Genomic DNA, 12,118 nt, shown 5'->3' with positions numbered 1-12,118 from the left:
TTGCATTGTTTTTTGGCCACCTTGTGGGGGTTTGTTGCAGGTGTCGGCACAGAATGTATTCACTCAGAGGCCATCCACCGTTTCATGCCTTCTAACACACTGGTAAAGGCATCGAGACTACTCCTAGGCTACTCTTCCATAAAGTCCTTGACAACTGCAAATCACTTGTACATTCAATGCAGAAAGTCTATACTGTGAGTATAAGTAGGCCCTCCTTAGTGTATGAATGGGCATCAGCTACAACATAATAGTTTAAACTCAAAGAATGCAAGGCTGCCTTTCATCTTAACATTTTTAAAATCACATATAAATTGTATTATCCAACATTTACAGAACTAATGATGCTCACTCTGGCAACCACTACCCATTTGCAAAGTTGGCACAAGAGTTAGTAATAAAACTACTAACCTACATACTGTAAATATTTCTTAAACTGGCTATCACGTGAACAGAGCAAAGGGATATTCTTAATTTAGTAATTAATGAGTGGGTGGGGAAGCAAACAAACAGGATACAGTGCTCTTCTTTAACTCCACAGGAATAATTTTGAATCTTCTCAATAGCAGGTAGTGAGCAACAAAACCCCATATTTCTACAAGATAACACGCAATTTATATGTCATATACATTGGGTTAGATTGCAAAGGTCACCAAAATACATAAAAAAGATACAACTATATCTTGCAGTTAAGCTTTTTATTGCAATATATCAGACTGTTGTTCAATTGTCTTTAACTTTTAAATCACCAATAAGTAATAAGATTTACAAACGAAAGTGATTTTCAAAATCTTGTGTTGTATTTATCATTTACACTTTTCAGATAGAACTATATAAATTACATCACAGAACCCCATTTTATATTAATCCCACCATTTTTAATATAAAAATACAATATTAATATTTACAGCGCGGCCTTCATTAATAGTGAAGTTTGAGCACTGCACAGAAAAGTCCTGTAAACTTACTGATACATTCAGAAACACTTTAATTATTCAAGTTCTTTTGGCAGTAGAATGCATTGATTGCTTTCTCATTAAAAAATATCTGCAGTACAGTACTGAAAAGGTTCAACCACACTCTTCAAGAGCTGTCCTCGTACAAGAAATCATAATTTCTACCAAGAGGAGAAAAAGGGCCTCTTGAAGTGGAAAGTTTGTGTGAAGGCATTTCCAAGATGGACAATCCGACCTTGACTTCCGCTTCTACTTCTTTCCACCACAACACGGGGCATCTGCACCAGCTGAATAGGACTCTTACCATCCTTTAAAGCCTGAATCAGATTGAGTATCTAAAATAAAGCAATGGCAGAAAAATAACTGGAAGCTTCAGATCTTAAATCATACTCAAAGTAAAGCAGTATCATTTTTTTTATAACTTTCTCAAACTGAACACTGATTTGAACCTACTATAGAATGTCAAAAAAGAATACATTTACCCTTAGGCCTGCTTTGGACTCTCTACCCCAAGCTTCAGAGAACAACAACATAAGCCAATAAGGCCCACCAAACCCCCAAGTTCATCTGTGGGCAGGCAGACCACCCACAACTTAATGCTATTTTAGAAAAATTAGTTAAGATTTACAAGCTTTGTTAGGGTAAATTGGCTGTTGAAACATGCATAATCCCACCTGGGGTTGCAGTTTTAACCTCTTACACCATGATAATCCATCCAGCTATTTTTTGCTAACTACTGACACCTACAACTTCTCATGAGCTGCTTATGCTGAACATTTCTCCATTTTTCTTACTATCAGAGTTATTAAATGCAAGTTGGGAGAAAAATTACTCATGTTTCAGATGCCCCCTGGTGGCCATTCCAAGTACAAGCAACTCTTTCCAACTAAACACTTGTTGTTAAGCCAAGAAGTGGATTTGACAAAGGCTGCCATTATAATATTTTCTCCAAAGTCATTTGACTCCAAGGGATTAAGCCATTTCAATTTTAAGAATTTAATGTTAAAAAAAAAATCAATGTTGATTTTTATGTATTTGTTTAACGGTCTAGAGGGGTTATTTTCCGTATGTCGCTTAAATCATCCGAGATTAGATGCCTCATCTTGGATGAATTAATGCCGGTGAAGCTCATCTGGGATAAGTCAGTTTTTCAAACGCAGTTGTGTAGTAGATTAGTCTAACTGGATCTAATCATCCAAGATGAATGCACGCTCCTGTGCTGAATGAAAAGCCCATATATACGGAGTCTAGAAAACATGACCAGCAAAGTCTTTGATAGGCTGCAACAAAATGACGAAAGAATGGGCTCTTTTTTTTCCCCCACACAAGTGGAGCAGGACCTTTTATTCGAAGGATATGAAGACTTTTAAGATTTAATATGCACAAGGGGTAACACTGCAAAAGCAGCCCAAACCAGAAAAGATGGCTGGCAAAAAGTGGCTGACAAATTAAACGCTAAGTAGTGTGCGTTGTACTTACTGAATGCAGCGTTTCATTTCCTATGTGTCAGATGAATTATTATTTAATATGTTATAATTCCAGATCAAACGTGAGCACAAGGAGAACATAGGAACAGGTTAAAGTGAAATACAAGAATATACTTCAAACTGGTAAATATTGGTATATAACTATTTAAAGAATTGTTGACATGAATCATATATAATATAAAAATATATATATTAATTTTAAAGCTAATAAGAAGGCAGACAAGCAAAAAACAGGTGGAGGTCCACGCGGTACAGACCTAACCCCTGCAGAAAAATGCCCATTGCCCTGTTTCTGAGGGCATTTTTTTTTGTTGGGTCAGTTGCAGGGAATGTCATATCCCTAGAACCTGTGACCAACGAGATATTGATGAAGGTCAAATATTTGATGAAGACACTGTGTCTGATTATTTATCAGGAGGAGAGGTACATTTTCCAAATAATGTTTGATCAAACTCCACTCTGATCAGTCCCATGTGCCCCAATCACATTTGGAAATCCTGGGTAATGAGAATGTTAGGCTGATTGTGAGATTCTTTACGGAACTGTGGGTGTTTTTGCCTGTGTACCTGCAATGGTATGAAACACCTCTTTTATTGTCTGCACACGCAGGTGTCCAGAAAACACTATGAAAACCCGAAGGAAATATTTCAGAGACAAACAGACTTTACGAATTTCCTGGCAAACTTCACTTTTAGATACATTTTCCGCATCACCTACAGTATATAAAAAAAGTGCCACTTGCAAAAAATCTCAAAGCAATGCATACTGTCTGTGTGGTTGTGAGAGCCCGACTTCGTCTAGTTTGATTTCAAATATAAGGTGCTAATAAATCTTTGAGGTACAATATTCCCCCTCGGCTAAAGCGGTATCTTTCGAAAAGAATTTCCTCTGGAAAACAATAAAGGATCTTGCCAATCGCGCAAAACCCTCTCTATATGAAATTCTCTTAAAATTTACGCACCCATATCAATTGGTAGCTCATTCATGAACGGCAAAGCCATGACTGAATAAATTCCATGCACGAAAACTGATTAAGTGTGTGAGCTAATCCTTGTTTACATAGAACAAACCTGCTGCGTGCAGGCTTGAGGATTTGGATCTGCTGCTATGACAACACATCCAGCAAGAGTTTCGAAAAACCGACAGATCCAGGATCATGCCAAATCGTCAACAATTACATCTGGCTAAACGAGTAACCCGCGTACGAAAAATACCCCCATGGTGTTTTATGATATTTGTAAACAATCCATAATAACTTCCGGCGCCGCATCCGAGTGGCAGCCTTTCCAGCAGCTCCGTATATGACTATCTTTTTATTTTATCTTTTTACCTTTTTCTCTATTTCACTGATCACTTCTACCACTTTCTTTTATGTGGAATTGCTCCCTGGACACTTTTTACTATTTGACATGGATTTTTACACTCCGAGAATCGCCTATTCAAGTAGTCAGCTTAAAGCACTGAGAAGAAATGCTTATGCCGGTGTGGTTCCTTATTTACCTGACGAGGTAAGAAGACGATATCGGGGCAGCAGCGGTGCAAAGATAAAAGATAAGATTAAATGAGACAACTTGAGAGAAAATGGCGTTATAAACCGTCAGTGCCTTCTGTGATCCTGGGAAATGTAAACTCACTACCAAATAAGATCGACGAACTGGCTGTGCTGGTGAAAAATGTCAGAACCTACAGAGAATGCAGCTTGCTGTGTTTTAGTGAAACGTGGCTAACATCTCCCATCCCAGATGCTAACGTGGAGCTACCGGGTTTAGCACAGTTAGAGCGGACAGAGACGCAAGTACCTGCGGAAAGAAGAAAGGAGGAGGACTCGCTCTCTATGTCAATACAAAGTGGTGCAACTCAGGACATGTAAACGTTAAAATCTCCACTTGCTGCAGGGACATCGAACTGTTGGCCGTAAGTCTGCGCCCTATTACTTGCCCAGAGAGTTTGGACACGTGATTGCTGTTATTGTTTACATCCCCCCTCAAGCGAACGCGGAGATGGCGAGTGACATCATCCATTCCGCAGTTGCTAAGTTACAAACGCAGCACCCTGAGGCACTTGTGCTAATCGCTGGAGACTTTAACCATGTAACGCTGGACAAAACATTACCTGCCTTCTCCCAGTATGTGGATTGTAACACTCGGGGAAACAGGACTATCGACCTACTGTATGCAAACGTTAAAGACGCATACAGCGCCACCCCGCTGCCTGCGCTTGGGAAAGCAGATCATAACCTGGTTCTGCTTCAGCCTCAATACAAACCAAGAGTGAGGGCGCTACCTACAACTACACGCTCATTCAGGAAGTGGTCCCCTGAGGCAGAGCAGGCTCTGAGAGACTGCTTTGGAACTACAGACTGGGATATATTGCTTGGGTCACATAGTGAGAACATTGAAGAGGCTGTTGAATGCACAACTGATTACATCAACTTCTGTATGGACATTGTAGTTCCAGTAAGAACAGTATGCTGCTATGCTAACAACAAGCCATGGGTTACAAGTGACATCAAGGGCCTTTTGAACCAGAAGAAAAGGGCTTTTAAAGGTGGTGATCAGCATGAGCTCAAGCGTGCAGAAGGAACTCGAGTCCAGCTCAGGGCGAAAGAGCAGTACAGGAGAAAGCTGGAGCAGAAGTTGCAGAACAACAGCATGAAGGAAGTGTGGGATGGGATGAAGATTATCACTGGCTGCAGCTCAAGCGGGTGCCGCCATCGAGACAGACGTGGAGAGAGCAAACCAAATGAACAACTTCTTTAATAGGTTTGATCACAGTAACCCACTCTCACCTCGAGTACTGCATCCTCCAACCATCCTTCTGCTGATACCAGCATAGGTGAGACATCCCCACCCACAATTACAGCAGCCCATGTGAGCAGAGAGCTGAAAAGACTTTGTGCCAGCAAAGCAGCGGTCCAGATGGTGTATCGCCATGACTGCTGAAGGCCTGTGCGTTGGAACTGGGGAGTCCTCTACAGCACATCTTCAACCTGAGCCTGGAACAGGGAGAGTCCCAAGGCTTTGGAAAACATCTTGTATCACCCTGTCCCAAAGGTATCACGTCCTAGTGAGCTGAATGACTTCCGGCCTGTTGCTCTGACGTCACATCTGATGAAGACCATGGAGCGGCTGCTGCTTCACCACCTGAGGCCACAGGTCCGTCACGCCCTCGACCCTCTGCAGTTCGCATACCAGGAGAAGGTGGGAGGGAGGATGCCATCATCTATATGCTACACGATCCCTCTCCCACCTGGACAGAGGCAGTGGTGCTGTAAGAATTATGTTTTGGACTTCTCTAGCGCCTTCAACACCATCCAACCTCTGCTCCTTAGAGACAAGCTGACTGAGATGGGAGTAGACTCACACCTGGTGGCATGGATTGTGGACTATCTTACAGACAGACCTCAATATGCGCCTTGGGAACTGCAGGTCTGACATTGTGTGCAGCAATACAGGGCGCCGCGGGGACTGTACTTTCTCCGGTCCTGTTCAATCTATATACATCAGACTTCCAATATGACTCGAGTCCTGCCACGTGCAAAAGTTAGCTGATGACACTGCTATTGTGGGCTGCATCAGGAGTGGGCAGGAGGAGTACAGAAAGTTAATCAAAGACTTTGTTAAATGGTGCGACTCAAACCACTTACACCTTAACACCAGCAAGACCAAGGAGCTGGTGGTAGATTTTAGGAGGCCCAGGCCCCTCATGGACCCTGTGATCATCAGAGGTGACTGTGTGCAGAGGGTGCAGACCTTTAAATATCTGGGAGTGCAGCTGGATGACAAATTGGACTGGACTGCCAATACTGATGCTCTATGTAAGAAAGGTCAGAGCAGACTATACTTTCTGAGAAGGTTGGCATCCTTCAACATCTGCAGTAAGATGCTGCAGATGTTCTACCAGACGGTTGTGGCGAGTGCCCTCTTCTACGCAGTGGTGTGCTGGGGTGGCAGCATAAAGATGAAAGACGCCTCACGCCTGGACAAACTTGTTAAGAAGGCAGGCTCTATTGTAGGATTAAAGTTGGACAGTTTAACATCTGTGGCAGAGAGACGGGCACTAAGCAAACTCCTGTCAATCATGAATAATCCACTGCATCCACTTAACAGTGTCATCTCCAGACAGAGGAGTAGCTTCAGTGACAGACTTTTGTCACTGTCCTGCTCCACTGACAGACTGAGAGATCGTTCCTCCCCACACTATGCGACTCTTCAATTCCACCGGGAGTAAATGCTAACATTAATTTTATTTTAATTTTTTTAATTTTTTTTTATTACTATTTAATTTAATATTGTTTCTTTGTATCAGTATACTGCTGCTGGATTATGTGAATTTCCTCTTGGGATTAATAAAGTATCTATCTATCTATCTATATATATATATATAATTCACTAAGGGCACGCAAGACAATGAGCGCAAGCAAGACAGAGAGCCCCGCCCGCCAACTCTTAGACCATAGGATACACTTGACAGAGCCCCGTCCGCCAACTGTAACCATCCTCCTGTGTCCACCGTCGCTCTTGAGGCATGTGCACTGGCTGCTCATGTGCCCGCACGCAACTACTCACCAAACACAGCCGCTTTCGTCTGTGCCACAGTCCACGAGAGAGACACACACACAGGCGAGAGAGAGAGAGAGAGAGAGAGACACACACAGGCACAGAGAGAGACACACACACACACAGGCGCAGAGAGAGACACACACACACAGGCGCACGAGAGAGACACACACACACAGGCGCACAAGAGAGAGACACACACACACACACACAGGCGCACGAGAGAGAGACACACACACACAGGCGCACGAGAGTGAGACACACACACACAGGCACACGAGAGAGACACACACACACACACAGGCGCAAGAGAGAGACACACACACAGGCGCACGAGAGAAAGACACACACACACTTTTCTTGGTTGTTTATTTAATTACGGATTTTTCAAATGTTCATTTTTTTCCCTGTGCTTAAAACTCATTAAGAAAAAGTGTTTTTAGCAAGCAGTTTGAATAACACTGAGAAAACCTTGAAAAACAGAGAAAACTAACACTACAAGAGTTCACACTATAGCGCTACAATGTTTTTACATTTAGTTTACTATTACGCTGTGCATTCTATGGTATAATTAATTATATTTGTGCTTAAAAACTTAAAAATATATATATTTACATACAGTTTGTACGGTCTGGAATGGATTCATTGTATTTACATTGTGGTATATGGCCGGCCGTTTATCCCGGCCAATATTCCCAAGCCGCCAGGTGGAGTCCTCCCTGCAGTATGGAGGTCCCCCGAAGACCAGCAGGGCATCACGGACATTGTAGTTTTTATACGCTGCCCCACTGGATGCCATGGGGGCCGCTGCAGGGGGGGAACAACGATTATTTACCCTACGTCCCGGAAGTACGTCCAAGTCACATGGACAAGGGGAATGATGTGCTTCCGGGGTGAAGAAAAGGACTTTTTACCTGACCCGGAAGTGATACAAGATCACATGGACTGGGGATTGGGAACACTTCCGGGTCAGAGAATATAAAAGGATTGTGGGAGCTGAGCTGGGTGGAAGGGTGGCAACGCGTCTGGGAGTCGGAGGATTGGTTTGTATTTGGAATTGTAATTTGTAGGAGTATTGTGGAGGAGAGGGTGCTTTGTGCACTGTGGCAAGAAAAAGTCATCATTTGGACTTTTACCTGTTGTCTGGAGTCGTGGACAGGGGTTCAAGGGAGCGATAGCGCCCCCTATCTGTCACAACATACAATCCTATGGGGGAAATTACTTCGGTTCCCGACCAAATCGGTTTTTGACCAGAGTTTTGGAACGAATTATGGTCGTGAACCGAGGTTCCACTGTATATAATTGACCAAGTCACCCGACCATGGGGTACGCAGGACAGAGCCCCGACCGCCCACTCTAACCCTCCTCCCGCGTCATGGAGAACACACGACAGAGCCCTGCCCGCCAACTCTCACCCTCCTCCCGCGTCCACCCTCGCTCTCGAGGCATGCGTACTGCTTGCTCATGTGACCGCCCCCAACACGTCACCAAACACATCCTCACTCGCTTTGGTCTGTGAGCCACATTGACTGTTCACATTGATAATTATGCAGTGTATGCTACGTCGTGGGTTGGCTAGTGGTTATTTAAGCCTGTAAATGGAAGTTCATCATATTTTTTTTTTCATTGAACAGTACAATTGACTTAGTAGATGAAGCATGGTGTGGCATGTTCACAGTTTGTAAACAAAAACGGATGAATAAAGAAACATACACCCCAAGGTATATGTTAACATCTGAGCATATAATTTACCTGTCCTCTCATCACAGACATCTGTTTCTCAAAAGTAGCTTTGTCAAATCCCTTGTCCTTCTAATAAAAAAAGAAAAACAAAATATATTGTTAACTTACACGTCAATGTAATTTTGAGCCATATAAAATAAGTAATGCTTGATTACCACTATAGTATTACTTAAAAGATTAGAAAATCCACAATCCAAGGGAATATGCTTATTTATGCATATTTCGACAGGTGACCATTAACAAATGTATAATGTGCTATACTCTTGTCATCTATTATAAATACTAATCTATTGCTTAACACTAGAATCCCTAAAGCTTATGATTTTTTTCATTGTCCACAAATTTGCAAAACAAAAGTGGTTTGTTAGCACAGTGATAAGAAGCTACAAGCTGCTTGGTGTATGTTAGGAAAACTTACGGAGATCAGGCGCAACAAAAAAATACGCTTCAGGGATTCCAGAGTTAAATCACAAAACTGGTAAAAGGATCTCAAATAGTCCAGATCCATGGAGATATTGTACAGGTTTTCAAGGGGTAAAGTTAAAATACAGAAAGCAAGAATGTGGTGTATTTAAACTGTGTAATCAGAGTAACTAGATAGCTGCTAGTTTACATTGTTTAAATAGCATTTAATCTGAGATACCAGCAAGATGCATAAATTCAAACTTGCAAATGAGTTAACAAAAAAGCTATTTATGAAATGCTGCCTGCAAAGGTCAGTTTAAATTGGCTCTCTTTATACATAAGTAATGATTAGGTATTTTGAATTTAGGCAATGCTTAGCTTAGAAATGAGAAAGATCAGGGCAAGTATTTAATATATGGTTCTATTTACAATAAATTGTTGGAATAGTTGTTTCTCTTTCGTTCAATGCATACAAATCAAAAAGTTAAGTAGAACATGAGTATTAATAAAGATTAAGCTATCCTGAAGTCTTAATACTGTTCTCCCTTCTGCAAAAGGTGCAACACCACCTGTGGCCCTTGTTTCAGGTAAAGTCACAGGTCATATTGGCTACACCTACAGAAACTCTTTAACATCAAACCATTATGATAACTGCATGAGCATCCTTTTTAATATTGCTGGATGTTGTGTTTAAAGCCTTTGTTGTTTGATCTGACATAGTACTATTCTGCACAACAAATGCATGCTTGCAAGATTCGCCTTTTATTGTGCATACATGATAAGAACTTCAACATGTTTGTTCATGAAAATCATATTCCAGCTTAATTATGTTAATAGCTGCACATGTTCTCACAGTATTTCTGCTGGAAAAAATATACTTCATACATCTTAACAAATGCACTATTCTATTCTATGCACATTAGTTATTATGAATAAATGTAACTCGCAAAGAGATATGGGTTTAAACAAGGCCTGGGAAAGTTAATGTGTTAATTTTTGCAATTAATGTGGCCTGTTTTAACAGATTAAAAAAATATTGCCACCTCCTGGGTCGGCAATGAGGAGATAATGACAGGCAGTGCTTTGGTCATGGCAGCATTTTCATATTTTTTTTTTTTTTACATGAAACAACAATACAAAAAAGTATGAATCTAAAGAATTATATGCACATCCAATACTGTATTTACATACTACCTTTAAAAAATTTCAGAAATAAAATTTTATTTATAAGTTTCAAATTACATTTCACAATGCCTTGCCATGTGTCAGTTTAGTACTGATGTTCATTTCCTTTATTAATACATGCCGACACCGGTGCAGGGGTGTGGGAGGAAGGGGGTTATGATAATCCTGGAGCAATACTAAACAAAAGTAAGGTACAAATGACGTTTATTTTATCACGTCATGTTTCTGTAAGAACATCGAATCAATGTCATATTACATATGTGCAAAATACATTTTCTTTGAGTGGCACAAAAAACAAAATAAGTCTCCAGTACTTCTGTATTTAGCTTGCCAGTCTACCAACCAGCTTGCAGTGCTTACAGCCCTAATATAATGACAAAATTCTATGAAACAGAAGTGTAATGATTATCCCTACTCATTATTCCAGACTGCAGTATCTTTGCTAATTATTTGCAAATGTGCTTAAATGGGCTGTTGTCTAGTGGCTCAGCCATGCAATGTGAACATCATAGCACTATTACTGGCTGCAGACCATATATTGCACAAAAAGCTGCAAATTGCAAACAGTTTACTTCTCCATTCAGTCACATATTATTTTATAGTTTACAGCACGTCTTCAATGCAAGTAAATCATAATGACAATTACTAGAAATAGCCTTTAGCAGAGTGGTCGTTATCACTTTAGTTGGATTATTAAGCTGCTTTTGTAAAATACTGTATATTATAAAACAAAATATATATCCATATTACTACCTCATATAAAAAAAAAAAAAACGATGGTAATCTGGGATGTATTGCTTGCGTAAAATTACTTGTATTCATACAGCAAAATCATGCTTAAAGAAATCATACTATCTTGCATTAAGAATAAGCCAGTCTAACAGTAATATTAAGCAATGCTCTGTATTTGTATGTATGAAGAATGTAATCACTTAAAACAATCCCATCAAACAGCTAAAAATACTTACAATTTACAGAGGGCAATCCTGAACAGAAAACGGCATATTAGTTGCAAAATAAGAAACACCATCACGAAACAAAAGGCAACTGCATCACAAACATCTGAATAGCCTTTTTGTCAATTCAGTCATTTTGCCTGATGTTCTGAGAATGTTCCATTTACCACTGAACATGACTTAATATATGCTGAGCTACCAGTTTATTAAGTGCATCTGTACTGTGGCATTTTGTTTCTCTTTTGGATTTATGAACAGCATGAATTAATTTGGCATTGATTCTGCAAGATGTGCTGTTCAATAATGTTCTACTATGTGCAAATTACTGCATTGAGAACTTGCTACAAATTGTATGGTTACAAAGTCTTGCCCTCATTCTAAAGATGCTCAATAAGGTTGATATCCTGGTGCTGAGCAGGTCACTGAAACAATGAAAACTCACTGTCATATTCCTAGACCATTTGATGACATGGTACATTACCATGCTGAAAATGTCAAAAAAATATGCATAAACTAGAGTCTTGAAGGGAGGAACTTGCTCAGCTACGATATTCAGATGTGCCTTGCCATTCAGACATTCCTTTGTATCATGGGGCCCCAAAGTGTGCCAGGAAAGCATCACACTGCCACTACGAGGAGTCATGCTAGACCAAATTCTGATCCTTCAATCTGAGGCAATTTTTTTTATACAAACAAAAAACTTTTTTCCAACTTTATAATGGTCCAATTTCATGTGTCTGTGTCCACTGGGGACACTGACAACATTAACAACTGACATTGTCTACTGCTTTGTAAAGTATTTGAAACAAAATTCAGTAAGCATTCCATTG

At 40.5% G+C, this 12,118-nt stretch overlaps 1 protein-coding gene across 2 annotated transcripts in view; it reads right to left on the bottom strand.

Annotated features, from left to right (window-relative positions):
* Positions 1-680: 680 nt before the first annotated feature.
* The window catches only part of pi4k2b (phosphatidylinositol 4-kinase type 2 beta), a 55,104-nt gene continuing 43,666 nt past the window's right edge, over positions 681-12,118 (bottom strand). For both annotated transcript variants that reach the window (XM_039751597.1, XM_039751598.1), the window contains 2 exons: positions 8,752-8,811; positions 681-1,288 (listed from right to left, as the gene is read on the bottom strand). In XM_039751597.1, the coding sequence (XP_039607531.1) occupies positions 1,115-1,288; positions 8,752-8,811 (234 nt within the window). In that variant the 3' untranslated portion in view covers positions 681-1,114. The remainder of the gene's footprint in view (positions 1,289-8,751; positions 8,812-12,118) is intronic.

This window comes from Polypterus senegalus, chromosome 4 (assembly GCF_016835505.1).
Source record: "Polypterus senegalus isolate Bchr_013 chromosome 4, ASM1683550v1, whole genome shotgun sequence".
In the NCBI taxonomy this organism is placed as follows: domain Eukaryota; kingdom Metazoa; phylum Chordata; class Cladistia; order Polypteriformes; family Polypteridae; genus Polypterus; species Polypterus senegalus.
Note: the sequence above shows the minus strand (reverse complement) of the source record. Positions and strands in the feature narration are given on the sequence as shown.